The 25,266-nt window shown below is 42.7% G+C and overlaps 2 protein-coding genes and 1 long non-coding RNA gene across 4 annotated transcripts in view; 1 reads left to right on the top strand and 2 right to left on the bottom strand.

The window, feature by feature from the left end:
- Window positions 1-25,266, bottom strand: part of LSMEM1 (leucine rich single-pass membrane protein 1) — a 101,664-nt gene that overhangs the window by 26,228 nt on the left and 50,170 nt on the right. The window lies entirely within an intron of this gene.
- LOC310687854 (interferon-related developmental regulator 1-like) lies at window positions 1,147-13,221 on the bottom strand. Its single transcript, XM_083463669.1, has 12 exons — window positions 12,848-13,221; window positions 10,892-10,996; window positions 9,890-9,971; window positions 8,803-8,927; window positions 8,542-8,699; window positions 7,651-7,701; window positions 7,375-7,553; window positions 7,160-7,268; window positions 5,278-5,412; window positions 4,140-4,268; window positions 3,784-3,879; window positions 1,147-1,815 (listed from the first exon to the last, which is right to left on the bottom strand). The coding sequence occupies exons 1-12, from the start codon at window positions 12,894-12,896 to the stop codon at window positions 1,726-1,728; spliced, it is 1,308 nt and encodes a 435-aa protein (XP_083319795.1). The 5' UTR covers window positions 12,897-13,221; the 3' UTR covers window positions 1,147-1,725.
- Window positions 19,926-24,827, top strand: LOC310687931. 2 transcript variants are annotated; one of them, XR_014516647.1, is made up of 4 exons: window positions 20,919-20,971; window positions 21,673-21,840; window positions 23,820-23,977; window positions 24,233-24,827. It is a non-coding gene; the product is annotated as an uncharacterized lncRNA (long non-coding RNA). The 2 variants fall into 2 exon arrangements; XR_014516646.1 differs by having other exon boundaries at window positions 19,926-21,840.

Below are 25,266 nucleotides of genomic sequence, written 5' to 3'. Positions count from 1 at the left end.
ATGTTTATTGTTTACAGACAGTTGCCTTGGTGATATCCTCTTGTGTTAATTGCAGTAGTCATTGTATCACACCCCCACCCCGTTCATCGTTTTATTGATAAGATGGTCTGGCAGCCTGATAATCCGATTTAGCCAGTGGAACCAAAGATACAATTGCCTTCTAGTCCACTTCACTGGTTATGCCCAAAGGCATTCAAGGTGATCTCCTTTACTTTGCAGTTCTTGATCCTTTGGAATAAAGCAATACCGGCTTGTCCATTTCATCCAGTGACCATCTTGGTACATACTAAGCAATATATTACATTATTAGTGCATTTGTCCCCACTTGTTGAGATTGACTTGAACTATGATTGGATAGGGATTGTCACAGCTTCTGAATCCTGTGCATTCAAGTAGTCCATTTGACCAAGCTGCACCTCATCCAGGAAGGAAGAATACTGATGAAACTGACCTACGGAAGGCACAAGCCAGGGTGGTGGAAATCATCATGAGTAGAGCTAGGGTGATGAGAGTTCAAAAAAAATTGAGAGCAACATATTGGCAACCGCTATTCTAGAGGACCATGTGGCATTTCATGAACTTTGGAGTATCACATTGAATTCTCTCCTGGGTAAGGACAGTCCTTCCAGCATTCAGTGTTTAGCTAAGGGAATTACTGCAATACACTTTGCACAGAACTACCTTGTTGACTTATAAGGTAGGTGGCAACTGAGAAGAGGGCCTTTTCTGGGTAGCAAGTGAATATGAATCTCTACCCAGAACAAACCCAGTTTGGTTTTCTCCCTTTTCCTTTCCGGCAACAAGCAATAATTATTTTTGGCTGAACTTCTGGAGGCGAAAGATTAAGAACATGTAGTTTTCATTTTGTCTGCTGTTTTACTCCTGACATTTACCTGATTTGGGGATTTATGAGCTAATAAAAAGTCTAGATATCATCTACATATAAGAAGCAGTGGATCACCGAAGACAGCAGTGCCAGCACCGTTATTAATATTTACAGAGCAGTCCTACTGATAGCTCACTCAATTTTACAATTAGTGTCAAAAGTGCTACTTCGCTTTAAACAATTGTAACCCTTTTATTGCCGGTATATAATTTCCATGCAACACACAATTTCATTTCAGACAGACTTTGAGGAAAAGCAGCTTTCAGATATAAATAGCTTTTATTATCCAAGTTTCAGCATATGATGCATAACATTTCTTGAAAGATTTCATGTGCTACTTCACTGTAAAGGCTGTGAGCCAAGCTAGAGGGGTCTGTGGCAAGTACACAAAGGTCATTGCCACAGCCAGGATGTTTCATTTTAAAACACGGGTCTATAAAACAGCTTGTTCAGAGGCATGCTTAACCCTACAGATATTCTTATTAGAATTCCCCCCATCTTATTAGATTGCTAAAAACAATGAACCTTGAAACAAAGCAACCCTCAGCACCATTTAACCAAGTGTTAAGAATTATGCCAGATTCACGAGCTATCTTACTCACCAATAAAGTGCTACAAAAGCCGCCTCTCTCCCCCCCCATCAGATTACATTCTAATCTACAATACAGATCCATCTAGGGAGCTAATATACAACATTGTTCTATAGATGGGCAAGAAGATATCTAAGCGATACATAGAGTTTTTAAAAGTCTCATTTCACTCTGAACACCACAATTAATCACACTAAACAGGAATTCAATTTAACCGAACGAAGTCAAAGGTCTTCAGAAGAGCCTGCTCTAGAACACTTCGCCCACATCGGCCCTTTTATCACGGCACTTGTTTCGAGCCTTCGTCCGGGCTTTGAATGCTGCAGAGTTGTACAAATGCTATAAAAACAGCAGAGAAATGCAATCAGTGTTAACATTCCTTCTGACAACGTTTTGGGGCTATGCATTCATTTTGCACAGACACACCCCAGTGTATTTGACAACAGTCAATGTGTAAAAATGAGAAAGATTTGTTAAATCTTGTACGCTGCCAGCTGACCTTTGCATAGTTCTGCATCACCAAGTTCTAAATATTTCAAGTGGTAGTCTTAGCATTAAAAATTAAAATTACAACCACAATACTTTGTTGATGCAATTGTTGCCTAAGATATTGCACGGCTGGAAGAAAATTCTGCAATCCTTATGATTGCTAAGCAACCATGCCAACACAGTTGGGCTTCTCAGATTTATTATCTGTTTCCGTTCTGATTTTCCACCATACAAATGTATCACTAAGAACCTGGTAAGAGAGCTGATCCTAACACTGATATCCTGGTCACTGTGAAAGCAGATATCCATAGTAACTGTTGCCAGCAGCTGCCACCACTCCCCAACAGCACATTGTGAAGGCTGTGCACACAAGTTGTGTATCGAGATAAATGGAATTCTAAGGGAAGGTTTACATACTCAGTAAACGTCTCTGCAAAATGTTCCTCAAGGGCAACCCTGCAGAGAAATGGAGTTGCCAAAAGATCGCAGTTCAGAGATGATCTGCTTGCAAAGGGACACTTATGTGGAGTCAAAGCTGACCACATAAATGAAGTCCCCATGTGAATGTCTATAAATTATATCACAACAACTGAAGCAATTTCCCCCACTCCTGGTGAGATCCTTCTCAAGGGAGGGTTAACCCTTCTCATTCCAGCTTCAAGGCCACACATGGCATTTAGGCTTTTTAAAAGCTTCCATTGGCGCTAAGGCTTTTAAAAACCCTAAATGCTACATCAGGGTAGGGACAAACTGGGAGGAAGCCCTGTGGAGCAGAGGTCCCATAACGCAAGACAGCATTTATTTTTGCGGGTCTCTCCGCCATGTGCTACTTTTATGATTCTGGGGACGGACCGCTGTTTATTTTTACACTAACCACTTTTTTAAAAGAACTATTTAAACTTATGAACTTCATAAATTTGGTAACTTGCAATATAGTGCTTTCCTTAGCCATAAGGTTAACTAGAAATGAACACTTTAATACACAATTGGAAGGTGTATGTTTCAGGTGCGTGGGTGGCTGAAACGCACTAGCAGAGAGCCCTCAATAATATGGTCTATGTATACTTAGGATCATCTCTTCTCCGGCCTGTTGAATTTATCTCAGCCATCACCCTGGTTCTCTGTTATGCCACCTGTACATCCAAATACAGAAAGCCATTCACAGTTGCTATCTCCAACTGTGAAACCACCAGCTTCTCTTACAGACCAGAGGGCTGCAACACCTTCTGAAAGAGTAGGCTGTTGGCCGAAACAGTCAAGATAGAACAGATCAAGTTCTTTAAAGTTATTTCTATCAACATAAAGTCAAAAAGCAAAGGCTTTTTAGTAGTACAGCTCTGCATATTTGGGGAATTTATCTGGGGTGGTGGACACCTACTCCAACTCTATTTATCTGTACTGCTTTCCCCTCTTCTTTTCACCAAATTACAATGTCTGCCATGACGGAGAAACCCCAAGCCCAGGATGAGGCAGGGCTGAGCTACATGCTCAGGTTGTGCTACTGAAAGCTCTCTGAAGGTAGAAAAAGACCAAGCAAGACTCGGTTTCAGTTAGATCAGGGTTTCCCAAACTTGGGTCTCCAGTTGGACTACAGTTCCCACCATCCCTGACCACTGGGGTCCTGGCTAGCTAGGGATGATGGGAGTTGTAGTCCAAAAACAGCTGGAGATTCGTCTGGGAAACCCTGAGTTAGATGCTTTTGTCAGGAGACTAATTCCTGTGCGCCCCAGGGCAAGTGGCAAAATCACAAGGCAGAAACTGCACCAAATTTAAAAGCCAAACCAAGTAAATCAGCTTAACAGAATGTGAGTAACATACCCTTTCAAAACGGGGAATCTTCATGGATTTAAGTGTTGCCTCATCAAGCATCAGTGGTGGCCCGAGTTCAAAGACATTCCGGAGAAGCTCATTGGACTGGATAAAACATTAAGCCATTAGAGTTGAGCAAATGCTGCACCTTCAAGTGTTCAAACATTGCTTGTGACATATCGGCTATCAAGAGCTGCTAAATGTGATTGTAGTACCATTTTTGTTTTCTAGGAGGGTCCTACTCAAGTAGAGATGAGATAGCACCATAAAGCAATTTCCTGTTCTCTTACCCCCATTTATGTTTTTAAAGTAGTTTAAAAAGCACTAAGTACCACTGCCATTCTATTGAAAGTTTTTAAGTTTACCTGCAAATGGTATTGCATCCCCGATCCTAAGATTTCCTTGAAAGTATCGTATGTTTGTTTTTTAACCCAGCAGTCAATGTACATGCGCTCAGGTCCAAATTTGACTGTCTCTGTAGGGAAGTCATGCTCCTGTCAAAATAAACAAGCAGTCATCTCAGGAAAGTGTGGTTTTAGAAATGCAACTTACAGCTGAATGCACCCTAGCTGCCGCTGCAAACTAAGACAGTACATTGCTTGACTCTATTTGTAAAAACCATGCTAAGTCCATGACTTGTTCTCAAGTGGAGGTAGCTGAGCCAGACTCCAATGTATGCCTCCCAAATACCGCTGCAGGCCTTGGATTCTCGATAAACGTCAGATTAAAACAGAACAACTAAAAACAAATCCTGTGAAACACAATTTTTGGACCTAGTTGCTATCTCAATGTACTGGGTCCACCCCCCCCCCCTTTAATGAAAGCAATTCAGGAATTATCCATGAGTCAAGATTCACCTTTGACTACTGGTTAGTCCCTCTGACAGCAGTTTGCTCTTTAGACAAAGCCAGTATTTCTAGTGAAAGACCTGAAATTTCAAAAGCACCCCTCCCCAAAATGATATTCACTAAGCAAAAGTGGCCTCCATGGATGCCGTCATTAGTATTAAAAATAAAACAAATGAGACCAGGTACAATATATTCAATAGGCGTATCTTAGAACTGAGCAACGTCCCTTATACTAAAAAGAACAAGCTTTTCAAAGATGAAGTCTTAACCAGTAACATTTTATATATATATATATTTTACATTTTGTTATGTACTGAGTTGAATAGGATCCAAACTGCAGCAGTCTGATTGGTCCTAGAACAATAGGATCCAAAATGCAGCAGTCTGATTGGTCCTAGAACAATGCAGCAGTATGATTGGTTGGCAGGAACCACCCAATCCTGCTCCAGATAGAAGTGAATCCACAACCTGATTGGCTTACAGTAGAATTCCAGAATTAGCCAATCATGTGCAGCCCATTGTGTAAATAATGTATATAAAGCAGATACTGTGAGGGGACTTTCATTCATTCCTCCTCACCACTATGAGCTGAATAAAGAGCATGAAATCACTTTGCGACTCTGAGTATATTTCACATTTGCTCATTCCTCTTTACCTCTACAGCTCGCAAGACATCTCTGAAGACAGACCGCTGTTTCCTTTTGTCCACTTTGGCACGGTGCTTGTTCCCATCTGTAGCTAGAGCCTTCAGTTTCTGTGTTAGAAGCTCCATATCTTCATACAAGAAATCCTAGTCAAATGATGAAGGGGAATAACATGTTATTTGTGGGAGTTGAACTTCTTGAATATTTTGCAAACTGTATTTCACATTTCAGTTATAATGGCTCAACTGTCATACAAATCTTCATTAAATGGAGAGATCAAGTTATAACAATACTAAAAGCTATGTGTTCCGAGAGGTTGTAGGATAAAATAGCCCTCCCTTTAAGGGCAAAATGTCTTCTGAAGTCTACATTTGCTTCTTCTATCCATCACCCTGAAATTTAGAAAGGGGAGATTATTCTTTGTCCTAACTGGAAACTGTAAATTAACCTGATGATTATTGTGCATGCTGGGTTTCGTTGTTTTAAATTGTTTTGTTGCTGCGACCTAGCTTGGGACCTTTTGGTGAAGTGTGAGAAATCAATATATTATTATTATTAAGGTTATAAAGTGTCTTTTAGTAGGGGTTTGTTTGGGAATGTAGCCATCATTTCACTGCTCTGATGTGAGTAGCTTCAAGTGAGTAGATGCTGAAATGGTTCTGCATTTCATAACTCTGGTTTAACAGGTCTCCTCTCTCCATTCATGACTACTAAAACTGAGTCAGCTATTGATTCCACCTTTTACCTCCCACATTGTTTATATGTGTGTTTCAGTAGCAACACTGAATATCTTATGTATCCTTCTCATCTGACTACACCTGTCTGCCCATGTTGTTCATCACATGATCCTATGTAATGTCTTTATTGGCTGTTCCTATGAGTGGAAAAATTTAATAGTGACAGCTCAGTCACTGAAACAATGAGTAGGCTGAAGGATTATTTGTTTTTTGGCAGTGTGTAGGAGCCAATGTTAATGAGGTCAAACAGATGCCATTAACCAAAGTCAAATGCTGTAATCAGAGCTTAAAGTTTTGAACGTTTATTTAGATATCGTGCAATGGACTGGCTGTCTTGACGAATCTAGTTATTCTTTTTTCTACCATCCTGGGTCACCTAGAGGTTTTTATAGGTACCTTACCAAGACAGGTACATAGTTAACTTGAGACTTTTTTCTTCAGTACTGTTAAAGAAAACAGTAAAGATATTAATAAAAACCACTTTAAAATATGATAAAGCAAATTATGGAAGTCTGAAACAATAATGAACTAAGATGATCTTATTGTATCAGCTGCCTATATGCTACCAGGTTCAATTCAAGATTTTGGTATTTAAAGAAACTTGCAGTCATTGCAGGTTGTCCTGCCTCATGCTGTTGCTCTGTTTTTATTAACTGGAGTAAAAAAAAATTCTCATTGTATTTTTATGTATTGGTGGAAACCACACTAGAATGATAATCATGTTATGGGGAAAAGTCTACAAATTTGGAGAAATAAATAATTTCCCATATAACTGGCATCTCATGTAAGTTTATGATTATGGGAGTGATGTGTTCTCTCTCTCTCTCCCCCTCCCTCTCTCACACACTGAATTAAAACACTGCAGGGTCACACGATCTATCGCACTCAAGGGACATGGTAAGACATAACACACAGAATGACTTCAACTCCTCAGAAACATGATCCTGATTTTTGCAGGTGTTTGATTAGTTGCTACTGAAATATTACATTTGAGCCAGATTCTAATAAGACCTATGTATGATCAAATGTTATTCATATGCAGAAAGCCATTATTTCTCCATCAGATACACGAAACGCCCAAGATATAGCATAAAAGCTATTTACAAAAATATGCTCTCCCCATCTCTTTCCCTGCAGAATCATTCTCTGAACTTACCCCATCTGTTTCTCTTGCTAGTTCAAACAGAAGAGCCAAGGATTCCCCAGCAGCAATCCTCATGTTGACATCGTCACAGGATAACAGGATGGGAAATTTATGCAAATGCCTAGGAAATTTGGGAGCATGTTATTGATCTGCGTTACTGCACACAAAGCCATATTTGATTTAAACTGCACTTCTGGGTATGGTTTCCAAGGGAACAGAATACGCACATTTCAAGTTTCTTCTTCACTTCATTCATTGGGCAAATGGTTAACAGAAGCGTCCATGCCAAGAGAGCGCTGATGTGCAGAACTGTATTCTGTGTACTGGAAATGCTATTTGAATTCCTCTCGTTCTGATAGGATTTCGTGAAGATGTTTTCCAGGCATTCCATGGTTGTATACAATTCCTGGTTTAAGAAACAGACCGAGACCGTTTAATTCACTATTTGATCTGGACTGGTTAATTCATTGCTAAATAATACCGTTCATAAAACGTTTGCTTACTGTGATATCATCAGTGGCAATAAAGCAACAGACTCCTAAGCAGGTGGCACACTAGAAAAAAAAGAAACAGAAGTTAATGCTTTTAATTTTACTGCTACATTTTGTGCTCACAGAACAGACAAAAAATGAGTGAGGCTGTGGTTTAAATCATATAACATGCTTGTGTCCTTGTCTTCAGACAAGACAACAAAGCATCCTTTAACAGATCAGTCAGCCACACACTTTGCAAGTGGTTTCATACAAAAACAAGGAATGTTTACGGTTTTGTCACTGTCTTGGCCAGATCTCAATGTTTAAGGAAGCATGTTACAGGAAAATACCACTCCCAGCTCCCTAGTGGTCTCTCCTTCCTTCCTGGCTAGCTCTAATACTTCCAAGGGACATTACCCACCAAACCTGCAAGAAACATTCTGAGGTACAATTGCTGTTTTTATCCCTGTGCACCAGGGGTCACCAATGTGGTGCTTGCAAGCAAATCTACACCCACAGAGGCCTCCTTCTCCCTGGCGATATCAAGCTTGAAATAAACGTTTTAGAAGAGGTTGTAGTGTATGCTTGGTTGCAGGTGTGTGTGTGTGTGTGTGTGTGTGTGTGTGTGTGTGTGTCCACAACTGCCTCTCCATCCTGTGGAAGTTTCCATGGACCCAAAACGGTTGCCATGCACTGTCGCCAGCAACCCTACCACGGAGAGTAAGTGTGACACAGAGGCATTGCCTGATGGTTCAAGACTAAGTTATAAGCCTTGATGCCAAGTCTGCCAAAGAATAAGACACCAATTGACCAGGGAAACATTTTAAGGCCCTCGGGTTCCAACACACACATGTCATTGCAATATGGGATACAAGGCATCCACTTGCACTTCTTCATCCCAAGTACCAACTTTTTACTTACAGCCTGCCTTGCTTGCACACTTGCTGACGTGTCACAGAGAATCTTCTTCAGAATCGGCGCAAGGGTCTTATATATTTCCTCACTTTCAATTCCTGACCCCAGCTGCACACAAAGCAGACAAGCCAATCCTGCTGCTGCACGCTGCTCATCGCTCTTGCCTAAACACAGAAAGCCAGTCATGACTTGGTAGAACTAAATGCAAGAGCAATTAAACCTGACAACAGAATAATGCTATTTTATAGGAAGAGAGATGCACGTTACCTTTCTTTATACAGCGTTCGATGCTATCCGTTAGCGTCATTCTCCTTTCCAGGATGAACTCGTACAGTATTTTTGAAGACAGGGCACTTTTAAGACTTTCAAGAGCTGACTGCCTTGTCTTCGCACTATTGGGGAGTTCATGGTAAAATGTCAGTTGAAAGCTCTGTGCTGCAAATTTCAATCTGGTTGTGTTATGCATGCTTTAGATTCCACCTCCTTCCCAAAAGGCAGAACAACATTTAAGGCTAAGATTTGCAAAGTCAAGTTTTGAAAAACTGCTTATTAGAGCTTCCCATACTGGCACTCAACCTCAGCTGTGGCAGACATCACGTTCCCCCCAATTTCTCATTCTGCAATCCTTAATGTCTCAATGCCAAGGAAACACTGCTCATAAAATGTTTTCTCTTCGCAGCTCTTTTCCTTTTCTAGGCATAGGGAAAGACTCTTAATTCAACATCTTTAGGAAAAGAGCATTTGAGGGAATGGCAACTGGAGGAAAGTAGATATGGCAGGGAATGAGACTCAAGTTTAAAGTGAATAAATTCCCAGTGCGTTTAGAAAATGACAGAGTGCTTTCTTGAAGTAGTGGTGAGCTGAGAAATCATGGCAGGCAAGAACATTGAAAAATGATGTGGGTGGAACAAGCTGAAAAAAGTCATTTCCCCTATTATCATCTATTCCCAAATTAAGACATGATGAAGGTTGACTTATACAGTATCTATCCTATATGTATCCTAATTCATCGGATTTGCTGCCAAGCTAAGATACAACTTCCTGAACAAATCTGTCCTTAGGTACACTATATTATTATTTATTAAATTTCTATACTACCTTTCATCTGAGGATCACAGGGCTGGGTTACAATATTATAAAGCTCCTATGACCTCATGGGAAAGCTCTAGCCCACAATTTGCAAAATCTTTTAAGCCAGCCTCCTAAACCAGGTATCTTCCAGATGGTGCTAGACTCTTAATTTGCCCACCAACCCCAGACAGTGCTCAAGGATGATGGGACAGGAGCCCCAAACACCCGGAGAACAAACATCCAGATGGCCAATTTAAGCTTTTACTTCTCAGAACTCCCATACCTCTTGTCCAACGTAAGGTCAATTAATCCCTTCAGCTTGTACTCCAAGTCTTCTTGCGTTGCTTCCTCATCAACTTCAGGCCCTACGCATATGTGACAAGACAGTACGATTACAATTAATAAACCTAGCCTCACAGAATGAGTTGTCAGAGTCTTGTGGAAATTATACATATCTGATTTAATCCATGTAAGGCCTCCACCACTTCTGCCTGGCCAACCAAGCCTTCAGTGGAGGATCTGCTCTGTTTATTTCTGGTCTGACCCCGTAATAAATCAATCAATTCATTCATTCATTCATACTTGATCTGCTCTGTTCCACTGCTGGGCAATAGTGGAGTTGGCAGATAGATGGGGCTGGACCTCCACTATGGCAGCCAGGTTTAGGAACTGGCCCCATTACTAAAGGTGTTTTGATGCCATGTAAAAACATTTATTCATTTGTGGAGGGAGAGAATAATTTGGACAAATAACCCCCCTAGAGTTTCTACTTGTACAGTGTACCCTCCAGATACAAATTCAATTCGTTCCAGGAGTCCATCTGCAACCCGAAAAGTCTGTAGGCAGAGGCGCCGCTTCTGCACACGCCGCAATTGAGTGCTTCTGCGCATGCGGCGAAACCCAAAAGTTACGTATCCAGAGCGGTGTGTAACTCGAGGGTCCACTGTATACACTTTCAGAAAGGGGGCTTTGTGAGTACCCAACTCAACTTTTACCATGTAGTAAGCACAACTTGCTTCACTCAATGACTAGTCTACTCCAGATAATAATGTGAACGTGTAACAAAAATACATGAAACATAAATTCTTTGACTTGCCTTAGTTTCATAAAAGAGCTACAAATTAGACACCCCCCCCCCAAGTTATCTTGAGTGTTAGGTGCTTTTAAATAAAGTAGCATTTCAAAATAAAACATACCACATTCAATCCAAACCAAACACTTTCCAAACGTAATAAGCATTTCATGTCTGCAGTAGTTTCCTAATAAGACACAAAGATTAACATACCATCCTCAGTGATGCTGGAAGGATCACTGAAGCCACTGCAGTGACTCATAGTTTCAATTGATGCATCTTCATCACTAAAAGACTGCATATTTCTGTGCTGGGCACCTAGGAAAAGCATTTGGAGCAGTCAACATTAACACAGGGTAATGGAATGTCTACCCTATCAAGACTAATATACTGTCAATTTTCTGTTTCTAAACCCTAGAGGTAGGGGTCCACTGTGGACAGAATTATGTGTTGGGAAGGAAGACCAACTGACAGCTATATCTCAAAGACAAATTATTTCAACAAGCTACAGTTCTGTCTTGCTGTATATGCGTGGCAGCCTGTTTTCCAACTATTCTGCTATCATCTACTCTTAACTGCCTAAGTTCTTTTAACCTCCCAGTATCTGCACATTAAACAAAGTGTAACATTCCTCTGCTGTCAACCATTTGCAACATGCTACCCGGCAGAATTTCTCTGGCCAAAGAACAGCCTTGTTGGCATAGCTTTTACTAAAACAAAATGGGAGGCATGCAGTCCAACACACAGGAAGTGTACAAATGTGGCAGGAGCAGTTTAAAAGACTACCCTATTATGCATGTTGCATTTCTAGACTTTATCCAACTTCATTTGCAGGCCTAAACACATCTATTACTATGGGGCACCACTAAAAAACCACTAAATATATTTTTATAAAGTTTTTAAGTCACAGTATCAAACTCAGGTAGAATAAACAGAAAGCATCAGAACTCTCAACTCTTGGGGCAGGGGTCAAGCAATATCTAGCCAATTTCACTGGGTTAGAATTGCTGTATACTTACCACACTGGCCTCACATGTTAATTTTATCAACAGCAACAACACATAATTACATCACTGAGGTTCCATAATTGTCTAGTGACTAATCGTCTTCCAAGACGCCTAGTTCTCATCTTTTTATTTTGAGCAATGAGCAACACCTTGCTGCTTTTAGACCTATTAGATGATACCTGTCACAGCCTTGCAGGTATTTTCAGATTATCAGGAGAACCGGAGTTTATTTCTGGGTATAACTTAAATGGTACCTAAGACTGAAATATATCACTGCATAGCAAAGAAAGCTAAACAGATTCAACTTGAGCAGCAAGTTGTATTATTAATCTGCGCCTTTACAATTTATATTGCATTTTGAATCTTTTCCTATCAATATGGGTCCGATTGCTCAATCTTTGTGAGCATTTGTTTAGGATAGAGTTCTGAAGGAACATAACCACATAGTTTTATTGCTTCACCACAAAATCTAAAGCTGTCCATAGCAAATACCAAAATGGTTGGAGACTTGTCCTCCCATTTAAAGCCTTTCAGTGTCGACAAATACATTTACAGAAGTTGTTCTCTGTCTCGATTTCATCTTGGCCCGATATACCTGAAGGAGCATCTCCACCCCCATCATTCAGCCTTCTGAGTCTTCTGGCAGTTTCCTCACTGCGAGAAGTGAGGTTACAGGGAACCAGGCAGAAGTTCTTCTTGATAGTGGCACCCTCCCTTGTGGACCACCCTCCCATCAGATGTCAAGGAAACAAGCATCTATCTGACTTTTAGATGGCATCTGAAGGTAGCCCTGTATCAGGAAGTTCTTAATGTTTGATTTTTTTTTATGTGCTGGAAACTGCCCAGAGAGGCTGGGGAAACGGGCAGGGTATAAATAATAATTTATTAGTAGTAGCAGCAGCAGCAGTAGAAATAGTAGTAAATCAATCTGTGCTTGGCTACCCAGACCATAAACACATGACCTTTCAAACACATGTATTTGGAGAGGATCCCTAACCTGGTAGAGAGAAAGAACCTGACACACAGGACAATACAGGCCAGGTGGCAACCTTAACACAGAACAAGAAGCTCGCTTCCCGCCACCCGTGGGGGGAAGCCAAGCAGGGAACTACAGCCCCCAGCACGCCCCGCGGCGGGGGCGCATGCGCGCCGGCTGCCTCACCTGACGTTCCGCGCGGGTTACCCCCTCCCCGCCGCTTGGACTTGGGCATGGCAGCGGCCTTGTAGCGACGACGGCTTCGCGCGCGGCTCCTTCCCGGTGCTCCCTCGCTGGGGTTTTCGTCGGCCTGGCTTTTGTTTCTCCCCCTCGCCCGGGCGGCGCTGACAATCAGCCGATGGAAGAGCAGGAGCGCTTTTTATTATAGAAACGTCTCTGTGAGGCCGGCTTCCCGGACCGAGGCAGCGGATGCGATTGAGGAAAGCAGGCGATAGGCAAAGCTGTAGCAGCGGCAGAAATCCCCGTGGATGCCCGTGAACGGAATCGATACATGTTTCTCCTCTCAGACGCCAAGGAACTAAAGGCGGGGGACTGACGCTGACGTGGCTTTTATAGGGAACCCGGCGGAGGCGGAGGCATGTAGTGACGTTACAGGGGCGTGGCTTGGAAACGACCAATGGCAGCCGCAGGTTTCCGTGACGTACAAGAGGGTAGCCGCGCATTGACCTCTGGGGCGTGTGGTTTCCCGCCCCTAAGCGTCCCTTTCTCTCGAAGTTCCGCGGTCGTTTACAAGGGCGGTGCCTCTCGCAGCTGCCGCTTCATTTCTTCCCCTTCTAGACATAAGGGATCGTTCCAGGTCCCCGTGGCATGCTGGGAACTGTAGTCTGTACCCTTTCCGGGGCCATTGCGGTACACGGCGGTCTCACGTCGGCCGCCTTGCCTCCGTCGTTGTCCTCAGATAACCTCCTGGTAGCACACTGTTCTAGACAGAAACTGAGGCGAAGGTTATTCGCTTGCACAGCCCTCGGGCGGAGGGTCGGGATGTATGAAATGATATCAGCTCCTCCTTAGCCGTGGAAACTTTGAAAGCCTAAATAGCACTTTAAATATATTTTAACACAGTGACAGTGATTTATTATTATTTTTGTTTTATTGTTAAGTTTATATACTGCCCTATGCACGCAGGTCACAGGATAAAATCACAATATAAAACCATAAAATACATAATCAAAATAAAACAAGAACAACCCAGTAACTCCCTGCAAATAATCAGAGAGGGAAAACAGAATATAATACACATGTACACAATATTTGTAATAAAAAAATAAGACTTGAAGAAATCACACCCTAAGTAGACTGGTCGTAAGTACATAGTTACCAGCATACATACTCTCCAACATTTCTCCATTGAAAATAAGGACATCCTTTTCAATAATAATAATAATAATAATAATAATACAGTCACTCTGGGCAGCTTCCATACATACATAAAAATATAATGAAGCAATAAACTTTTTTTTTTTAAAAAAAACCCACCTTTCTTATACACTACATGCTTCAGATGATTTCTAAAGGTTGTACAGTTACTTATGAAAATAGGGATGTCCTAAGGAATAGCGGGACATTCCAGGATCAAATCAGAAACTGGGACAGCTTCTGTAAATCCAGGGCTGTCCCTGGAAAAGAGGGACACTTGGAGGGTCTGCAGAAGACACATACTTTAAACATATATTTGATTTTTCTGATCATTAGGATTTGGACATTGATACCCTTACACATGTTTATTCACAAATAACTGTAATCCTATCCCCACTTACCTGGGAGTAAACCTCACTGAATTACTTATGAGTGGGCATTAGGATTGCGCAGTACGTCCCACTGAGTTTAATAGAGTTTACTTTCTTTTCTGTTTACCAGACTGGAGTGCAAATTTAAATGAAAATGCCTACAACAAGAAGAGTACAGTAGGGGACATTTTTAGTATAGATTATTTTATTCTGGCACAGCTTTTCGTAGGCACCTGTCTACCAAAGTACATAACAGTCCTGCTGAATCAGAGCAAGGGTCTATTTAGTCCAGCCTACATAGATCTGGGGGACGCGGGTGGCGCTGTGGTCTAAACCACAGAGCCTGGGGCTTGCCGATCAGAAGGTCAGTGGTTCGAATCCCCGTGACGGGGTGAGCTCCCGTTGCTCAGTCCCTGCTCCTACCAACCTAGCAGTTTGAAAGCATGTCAAAGTGCAAGTAGATAAATAGGTACCACTCCGGCAGGAAGGTAAACAGCATTTCCGTGGGCTGCTCTGGTTCGCCAGAAGCGGCTTAGTCATGCTGGCCACATGACCCGGAAGCTATACGCCGGCTCTCTCAGCCAGTAAAGTGAGATGAGCGCTGCAACCCCAGAGTCGTTCGCAACTGGACCTAACAGTCAGGGGTCCCTTTACCTTTACCTTTACATAGATCTGGGAATCTGGACAGCCTCCCTCCTTGTCCCTCAGACAACTAGTATTAAGGGTAACCTGCCTCTGAATACTCAGTCAATTCCTTTGAAGAACCTCAAATTCTAGTGTTGTGAGACTGGGAGAGAATTTTCTGTCCAATTTATCCAAACCACATACAATACTATTATCTCTACCAAATCCTGCCCCCTGCCTGGTTGCCTTCATTGTGGCTGGTTGATATTAAACAAAAACAAACCAACCAAGTCTATTATTTCTGTCCCTTGCAGCTCTTGTAGACTGTAGCTTACAAAAGCGTATGCCAGCATATATTCATTTGTTTTTAACAACTTTTAAAGCAATTTAAATTGTGCAATCCGATGCACAATTACATAGGATAGGAGTAAATCCCATAGAACAGAGTGGGGCTTAGTTCTGAGTAAAAATGCATGGAATGTATTGTCAAGTACTAAATAAAATAATATTACATCACATTTGCCCAGACACTATATAGCACTGAAGGCTTCAGCTGATGGTCAGCAGAAAGCAGGTTTGCCACATGACCTCACTTTCCATTTGTAGCAGTTGTATCCATGGAAGCTGCTAAAAATAGAATATATTTCTTATTTCTATGTCATAAACAATCTCTCTAGTTACATAGGTTTAGGCTGATTAATAGATACACGTGGTAAGAAGCTGAGATCATTATGACTAATCTATTGTGTATAATTACTTAGGTCATACATTTCACAACATGATGACAAGAGCTTAGAAACAATTACATGTACAAACTCTCTCTGTGTGTCACTCCCTTCGAAGTCAACTCTAAACATTCCTTACATTAGGTTTTATCCTATATAATTATTGATCTGAGCTTGATCCAAACTATGACAACCACCTATGAAATCTGGATACTACAGATATTCAGTTCCAAAAACCAACATCCTGTCGAAATCCATGTTTCCCGGGGAAATTGTCTATCAAAATTGTAAATGGGAGCTTGGCTTTCAGATGGAGACCGAACAGTTTTCTTGTTTGATGCTAATATTTCAGCATAGATGGGTGTCCTGTCTATAACCAAGGTACAGTTCAGCCCTTGCTGAACAGCATTACCTTAATCTGTGTATGTATGGCAGTATACTAAATATTGAAACCTTTGGAAGGAATTTCACATCGTCTCTGTTCTATGGCAGCTGGGAACCAGGACATTGTCCTTACATTATTTACTTTAGGCATCAGCTTAATATATATGTCTTCTCAGGCCTATGGTATTGGAGCTAACCTTTTAGAAAACATACAGATTCAGGGCTAGTCTGAATTGCAATTGAATTTGCTTCTGTTTGGTTCAGTGCCAAGGCCACAAGTATCTGCCTTCTGCTCCTCAATTTGGATCGCATACAGTGACCAAAACTGACTAGCTTTCTCTGAAGCAACAACTGGGATGTCTCAGAAGATGCCTTGCTGTGGTTTCTGCTTCACATTGCCCTTTCAGTTCAGATTTTCAGAGCTGCACAAAATGTGAAGGTATTAAAAAAAAAGAATTAAAAAAACCAATTGTGTGGAAGAGCATCTGCTCCTTCTACCTTTTTAAAGTTAAAATAACTAGAAGAATGGAATTTGTTCAGTCAAAGCTGGGACAATGACCGGGATGAGTGAAGACAATGAGCTATATTGGCATGGGATGAGACAGAAAACTGCACAGCACAGAAATTCCATGGGTGTGTGCTTGTATTACACAGCACCAGAGCTTTCTCTTGCTCTAGGTTTTTTAGGGTGTGACATTAGAATACCATTGTCGTGACTAGTAGGGTCTAACTCAGAGCTTTAATTATAGCAGTGGCAGGAAGTCGGACAGGAAAGGGGTTTTCTAGGCAAGGTGTAGTTCTACTAATCTATGTAATATACTTTCTGGCAGCAGCATTCTACTCCAGAGCTATGGTAAAGATCAAATTCCAAAGCTCTTTTCGTTGGTCACCTGGAAAACTGGCTTTTTGATGTTTGGCTGTGTGCATATTAAGAGACAAGGCTTGTAAACTGTTATATACATGCATGCTATTTATAGGATACCATATGACAAAAAGTTACCTAGGCAACTTGCAAAATAAAAACAAAGTTTTAAAAATGCAATAAAAATGCAATATGCAACACAGCATTAAAACACCAAATATGATTTTTTAAAAATATATCAGTAGAGCTACAATTAAAAGGTACAACATGAATTAAAAGGCTTGGGGAAATGAAAAAGTATTTACCAGGTGCCAAAAAGCCTTTAATATAGGTGTAAAGCGGGCCTCTTTTGGGGTACCACCAGTGTTCGAAACTCCCATTGTTCTAGGCGCATTTTGTGACAGGGAATTTCATTCATGCAAGCAGTTTCTGAACTCTGGGCACAGTACTGAGCCTAAGATTTCAGATTAAAACTGCACAGTAGAAGGAAAGGAGGACCCTTTTCTGCCACCCCACTTCCAGCCACTCTCTGAAGACTAGAGAAGGCACCATCATAAGAATATTAGAGTGGCAGGCAGGGGAAGTATGGATTTGAGGGTTTTTTGCAGTCCTCAGATGAGGACTAGACCATGTGAAAAATGAACAAAATATTTTAGCTGCAGGCCATTCATTTTCAGCTTTGTATTCTTGTTATAAAAAGGAGCGCCTAGGCACTCCATTGTGGTGCCCATAACCTAGGTTTATGGTGCTATTTAGCTCCTAGCTTTCATATTTCAGTTTCTAACACTGAGTACCACCACTGAAAAATGGTCCTTTCACCACCGCAGGGGAACTCAAAGAAGAATCTCATAAGAAGATCTCAACGTCTGGGTAGGTAATTGAGGGAGGAGATTATTGTTCAAGCACTAAGGTCACAAATCATGAAGTGCAATTGGAAGCACTGTGGAATAAATGATGAATTAATAAATCTGTAAAATCAGTACATTTTTAACTTTAGTAATGCCCTACAGTACATATAGCCAGTTTCACAATGATAGTGTTATTTGTGCCTTGGCATGGTCTAGTGTTCATATATGTGTACAGACAGCTACATAAAGAAACATAACTTCTGAACAGAACCTAAGGATTTGCATTCTTATGTATCATTACTTGCTACTGTCATTACTTAACTGTTTGACTGATTTAATTGCTCTATTTTTAAAAATAACTTTGATTTTTTTTTTTGAACAATCAAGCAGTACATAAATTGCATAAAAAAAATATGAAGCCCCATTGAACTCAGGAGATTCAATGTAAATTTTCAGAGAAGTAGGCTTTTGAACACTAGATTTTTCCTTATAAATTGGAGACTTGATCATAGTACATCATTAAGGATATTCAGTATGCGGGAATAGATACCTTCCTTTTAAAGACAGAGGGCACTTCCTTAGTCTGAGTCATTTAGATTGCTGCATACACATATATTTCTAATAGCTTTTGTACGCAGGTGAAGGTACAATTGACTGAGCAGCATGAGCACAGTGAATCACCCTGAGTTACAGTGGGCAATTAGCAATTTCTGCCGAACTCTAATAGAGGCTCGCACACTGAGCAGCATTGCATTCTGGGAGCTGTTAGCTCTGCAATCAGCATTCCAAAACAGTGAGGCAGATATTTATTTAAAGCATTTTAATCCTGTTCCTCAGCCAAAAAAGTCTTCTGGAGAAGTTTACAAACCGAACCGACTAACCAAACAAACAAAAACTGTTGGGAGTGGGATCTGCTTCCTATTATTGTTCCCTCTGATGCCGTCTGGTAGCCTAGTAAAAGCCAAAGGCAGCTGATCTTTTAGTAGAGCTAATGAGATGGCGATTCTAAAATAGCATCAATCAGCTTGAACCTGTACGCAGAGAGCAGGTTGTGGTGGCCTTTTTGAAGGACCCAACCCACACGTCACTGGCAATCAGTGTAGATCAGGGAAGGAGAAACTGTGGCCTTCCAGATGTTGTTGGATGTCTGCAAAAGCACACTGTGAGTTCACCTTTAAATAGTTAAGTGTAACTATTGTTTAAAGTGATATGTAAAACCAGGCCACTGAACCCAGTATCACATTATGGGTACAGGAAATGATTCTTATGGTTTTTAGCCTTTTTGCAAGATGAGGAGAAGCATGGTCTGCATCCTTAACCCTTCAGCAGCTTTGGGCTCCACCCTGGCTAGGCATGCTAACTCTAGGGGACAGAGGTGGCATCAGCCCCCTCAATATTCCTTACCAGGGCCTCAGCCCTCCTCCCCTCATATTGAGGGGAGAGGGGAGGCCGAATCACCAATCTGAGCTTGGTGTAGCATCAAAGGCAGGCTCCTCCTGAGCGCAAGAGAGGAGCAGCCGTGGCCATTGAAGCTGCACGGCACTGGGCAAGGCCTCCTCTTGACGACGAGTGTGTGACATCACAGATGCGCAATGCGCATCATGTGCATGATGTCACACGCATGCTGTACCACTGAGCCCCACAAATCTTCGGCCCAAGGCAGCACCTCTGATTCTGCCTAAACCCTCTAGAGCTTCCTGGGTTCTCATCCCCTGGTTAGGAGGTTTTTCAGTTCATGAGTTAGTTCCGGAAAATCTTTAAGCATTTGATAATGAGTTCAACTGCTGTATGAAGCACTATTCCCTTCAACATTAATGTGCAGGGCAATTTCCACTCTTACCAGCGATAATGACTTTGGGTCATGCTACCACTTCTCTGTTAGTAAATAAGTTCAGGTAAAACTGAGGAACAGCCGAGCCAACTTCTTAAGTGTAACTTCAAAATGCAGTTAAATTGAGAATCCACTACTGTGTGTGGTGCCATTTGTTGCATGGAAATAGAAAACAAACAAACACATATTATTATTATTATTTATTCATTTTTTACATTTCTATCCCAATTTCCCCCCCATGGAAGCCAAGATGACATACTTGTGGTTTCTGCACCCATCAGTGCTCTAACAAGACCCAGACCTGTTTAGTTTTGGCAAGGTAGTGGCAACCTGTGCCATCATTTAAACAATATCCAGAAACCAGATATTATTAATTAAGTAATCTCTATACTGCATTATATTTTTAAGAAATATTTCAAAGCGGTTTACAGCATATGAAACAAATAAAACACAAATAAAACAATCTGAAGAAAGTTAAATATAGAGCATACAGTCAAAACAACATAACAGAAAACTAAAATATTATCTTAAAGATTTCAAAATAAAACATTACAAAGGAGGTCAACTACAGAATACTTATTTATCATAGTAGGGCTGGTGAGTGTGGGCCTCGCCCCCTAGGCCAGGTGGAAAGGGCCTTGTAGGGAGCGGCCTTCACGCCCCACAGCCGGGCGATGTTCCTCTGGCCTCATGAGGAACCTCTTCAGTAGGGCTAGTGAGTGTGGGCCTCGCCCCCTGGGCCAGGTGGAAAGGGCCTTGTAGGGAGCGGCCTTCACGCCCCACAGCCAGGTGATGTTCCTCTGGCTTCCTGAGGAGCCTCTTCAGTAGGGCTGGTGAGTGTGGGCCTCGCCCCCTAGGCCAGGTGGAAAGGGCCTTGAAGAGAGCAGCCTTCACGCCCCACAGCCGGGCGATGTTCCTCTGGCCTCATAAGGAGCCTCTTCAGTAGGGCTGGTGAGTGTGGGCCTCGCCCCCTGGGCCAGGTGGAAAGGGCCTTGAAGAGAGCAGCCTTCACGCCCCACAGCCGGGCGATGTTCCTCTGGCCTCATAAGGAGCCTCTTCAGTAGGGCTGGTGAGTGTGGGCCTCGCCCCCTGGGCCAGGTGGAAAGGGCCTTGTAGGGAGCGGCCTTCACGCCCCACAGCCAGGTGATGTTCCTCTGGCTTCATGAGGAGCCTCTTCAGAAGGGCTGGTGAGTGTGGGCCTCACCCCCTAGGTCAGGTGGAAAGGGCCTCACAGCCGGGTGATTGTCACTAGACCCCTCGCTAAGTTCATATTGAAATGTAGCTGATGGTGTGTACCCTCAGCAAGTAGAGTACTTTAGGTTTTACAGGAACACAGGCCCGTAGCTAGGGGGTGGCCAGGAAGGCCCCCGCTGGGGGCACAGACCCCCCCCCCGCAAAATCGGCTTTAAAATTGTCCATAAATATGTCTACAAATAAAAATATTGATTATTGCCTCATAAGAATTGAAGGGGGGGGGGTTGGAAGAGAGGCAGAAAGAAGAGCTAATTTGTCTGTGGCTAGGGGGCGCAATCTGGACGGTTCTGCCAGGGGTGCAAGATCACCCAGCTATGGCACTGCTTGGATGCCCCCTTTATCTATCTTTTTGTTGGGATAGATTACAAAGGCAGGAACCGTATAGTTTGACTGCTTCCTACAACTTCCTCTCAGCTGACCATCTCCAGAGTGCAATGCTCTTTCTCCAACATTGTCTCTATGGAAGGTAGCAAGTGAGTTATCTGCATACAATCGAGAACCTTGGATCTGAAGGGGTTAGGTCGCTTAATAATGAAAAAATAATAATACATTGGTCTTACATTCAAACAAAGCCCAAAGGAAAATTCAGGTGACTATGTTTAAAAATGTGTAGGGAGCCTGTGAAGATCAGTGCTCAACCAGGAAGGGTGAACTGATCACCCTTTTCTCACTCCTGGACTGTTCTTCCACCTTTCGTGTTGACATCATCTGATTCTGATTCTAATATTCTCCTAGCCCCTTCCTCACATTCTGCAGGGTTACCGTAGAAACAGCAAGAAACAACTTTGCATCATCGCTATTCCGTTGCCCACTTCTTACCGGACGCTCGATCAGTAAGCAGTGCGAGGAGTTCTCTCAGCACTCTCTATTTGTGTTACTTCAGCATTCCTATCAACATGGCAGGTAGGAAATTGTGCCATCGTGATGTTCACATGTTCCGCTTCATTGTCCCATGAAGCAGACATGGAAGCCAGCTGAGAAGGTAAGGGTTTATAGCTGGGGAATGGATTAAATCATTAGAGACGGTAACATACATACAAGTGGATGCTATGATAGACAGCAAAAGAAAAAGGAGAAAGGGAGATGCCCTTAAAAAGCTACCCCAGTTAGTCAAGGTCCCAGTACCCCGCATGGGGCTTAGATAAGACATGACTAAGGCCCATTCAATGGCCTTCAGTGGGACTTAGTCTTGAATATATCTTTCACTAGATATGCCAATAAAGTCTGAGGCTCCTTCAAAATCACATTTATTTTTGGTACTACTGTCAATCTACATTGCACTTGTCCAAAGCAGCTTACAAACCAAGAGTTTCCAGGCAGCAACAACACAAAACATCAGTTTGGGAGGAAAAGCAGTAGATAAATAAGTAAATATCCATGAATGATCCATATTGATCCAGAACCAAAAGCACTTTGGTTAGATCAGGCTTTCTCATCCTCGGCCCTCCAGATGTTTTTGGCCTACAACTCCCATGATCCCTAGCTAGCAGGGCCAGCAGTCAGGGATTATGGGAATTGTAGCCTCAAAACATCTGGAGGGCCGAGGTTGAGGAAGCCTGAGTTAGATTCTGTTCTCATGTGAGAGCCTAAAATAGGAATTGTTCTTTAGATGAATGATAGTCTTTGTTTCTGTTGTAACCCCTATCTCACTGAATTATAGAAACAGGTAAGCATAACAGGTGTAAGATTTAGCCGGTGCCTGTGACTTCACTAGGTATCCAGATTAACCTAGTCAAATTTGGGGGGTACCAACCAGGGGAGGAGTGTATCGTAGGGCTTGTTGTGACTCAAACTTGCCATAACCTCAGTTACTCTTCTCCTAATGGATGTCTTTTCTATCCTGGCACCTTCAGTTAAGGCCAACTGCCCATCACTGCATCATAACATTCTCTGGACAGTTAGAATCTTGGAGGTCACTGTGGTGACAGCAGGAAACGGGTTCACATGACTCCAGCTCCAGGGGCTCCCACTATGGATGCTGACTATGGAGCAGGGTGCATTTGAGGGCCCCTTGGGGGTATCACCCTCATGTTTTCCCTGAAAAGAAGGGGAATAACAGAGCATCTTGAAAGACAGAATCTGTTATTGCAACAGCAGCAGGACAGGGCGATTCATCCACGGAAGAGAGAGGGAGAAGATGGGAGAAAGATTATTTCTCAATGGGATCGTAAGCAACTGGCTATCAGGGCGTAACAGAATACAGTGGTACCTCGGGTTAAGTACTTAATTCGTTTCAGAGGTCCGTTCTTAACCTGAAACTATTCTTAACCTGAAGCACCACTTTAGCTAATGGGGCCTCCTGCTGCTGCCGTGTCACCAGAGCACGATTTCTGTTCTCATCCTGAAGCAAAGTTCTTAATATGAAGCACTATTTCTGGGTTAGTGGAGTCTGTAACCTGAAGCGTATGTAACCTGAAGCATATGTAACCTGAGGTACCACTGTAACAGGAAGACGTCAAGGCAGCAAAAGAAGGCCAACCATTAGGATCTTCCACAACCCTTTTCAAAGATCCAGTCGTTTAGAACCTCCAGCAACAGGAGCTGGGGAAAAGACATCTCTCCTTGCCACTGCACAGGGACTTTGCAATGGCCACACCTATGAATCAGTTATATAGACCACCTCACCTCCAGCTAGTCCAGGTGCAGCCTCCTGGGCTTGGACCCATCCAGTCCTGGCCTCTCTACCTCAAAACAGGTCTTTGAAACCTGGAAAAGGTGGAAAAAAGTAAAACCTAAATTATCAAGGGGTTGGAGTAACTCCCTTATGTGGAAAGGTTGGGGCCTTTTAGTTTCGAAGGAAGAATGCTCTCTGTCAGCCCTGGTAGTTGTATTAATTCTAGAACCATTAAAAAGCAAACTAATCAATGTTCTCTCTCATACAGGAGTGGTTGCAAACAGAAATGAACAAGATTCAGGCCTCTTTGCAGAGAATATACATTTATGCACCTCTGACTGTATCACAGCAGGCAAAATACTGTGTACAGAATTGGAACAGTTCTCCAGGGTCTCAGGATTGCAAGTTACTTTTAAGAAAGCAGAGGTAATGTTTTTCATACACCAACCTATCCAACAGACTTTTATAGCAATGTTGAAGATTCCAATAGCCAGGGAAAGTTTTAGATATCTGGGGATACAAATTACCCAAAATTTGAACAAGTTGTATCAGTTTAATTATAGTGTGGTTTGGAAAGCTCTAAATAGGGATATAATACATTGGAATAAATTAAGACTCTTCATTATGGACAAACCAGTTGCATTTAAAATAACGATTGTACCTCCATTTCTTTTCTTCCAGACTTGGGTGAACGCGTGAGATGGAGGAGGACCCTGGAACCTATCCCTGAGGGTTTCAGAAAAAGCCAGCCTGCCTGTGGGAAGGAAGATAGGGGAGACCAGGCCATAAAAGGGATATGCATACCTAGCCCCCCAAAAAGAACCCCCCAAAGAGAAAATAATACAAGGCCAAAAATGAAGCCAAAAAGGTGGAGAAAGGGGGCACCCGAGGGAACAAAATAACCCTTGAGGAAAGGCCTAAAAAACACACTGAAAGCTTTTTTCGGCTGGTGCCCCCTCCCCTAGCCCCCCTCCCGGCCGAAGCCATCAGCCCGATTTGGGTGGAGGCTGGCACCCCTTTCCTTTCCCACCCATGTGGATTACCCCAAGCCGTCAGCAGGACCATTTGGCTCGCATCCACATAGGTGGGCAACCATTTATCACCTTTCCCTCCCTACCCACTGGAGACCCCTGCCCAGCATTGCTGGCGGGGGTCCCACCCTACCTGACCCGCCACCCTTGCCCACCCCCAACCCTCCATATTGCCAGACACCCAGCCCTCTGAAGTAACACCTCCAGCCCCATCCCATCCAACCCCAGCCCATCAGGTGATTAAATACATACGAAGCCTCTGGAAAATATGAAACATCAAGTCAGGGGATTCCCTCCATTGACCAAGGTGAATTTGTGCCCACTCACCACCTTCACCCCACCTCCAAAACCTTCTGGCAGCGAAACAGGAGAATACTGACAACTAAATAAGAATCCCATCCACTCAGAACTCCTGTTTCCTGTCTTAACTCTCTCTGCCACTGACCTCATGGGCAAAATACACATGGATTGATACTAGTACAATTGCTGACTAGACTTAGGAGCCATGCTTTCTACCTTGGGTGAAAGCCATCTAAACCCAAGTAAAACTTGCTAGAGGTAAGACAGGAGCACCCAGAGATACCTTGGGAGCTGGAGCAGGCAGTCCCCCCTTGGTTATGGGGTACCACTCAGTGGAGTAGCTAGAGGGGTGTGGGAGGGATGGATTGCCCCAGGCAGCTCTGG

Source organism: Podarcis liolepis (assembly GCF_965112155.1).
Source record: "Podarcis liolepis genome assembly, chromosome: 10".
NCBI classification, from domain to species: domain Eukaryota; kingdom Metazoa; phylum Chordata; class Lepidosauria; order Squamata; family Lacertidae; genus Podarcis; species Podarcis liolepis.
The sequence above is the reverse complement of the archived record's forward strand: the minus strand, read 5'-3'. Positions and strand labels throughout refer to the sequence as shown.

Coding starts and splice junctions, on each gene's coding strand:
- LOC310687854 (XM_083463669.1), bottom strand. CDS start 12,896: ATGCCCAAGTCCAAGCGGCGGGGAGGGGGTAACCCGCGCGGAACGTCA. Junction 5,413..7,159: donor TAGCAAGAGAAACAGATGGG/GTAAGTTCAGAG, acceptor TCATTTGACTAG/GATTTCTTGTATGAAGATAT. Junction 3,880..4,139: donor GGATGCAATACCATTTGCAG/GTAAACTTAAAA, acceptor TGTTTTATCCAG/TCCAATGAGCTTCTCCGGAA.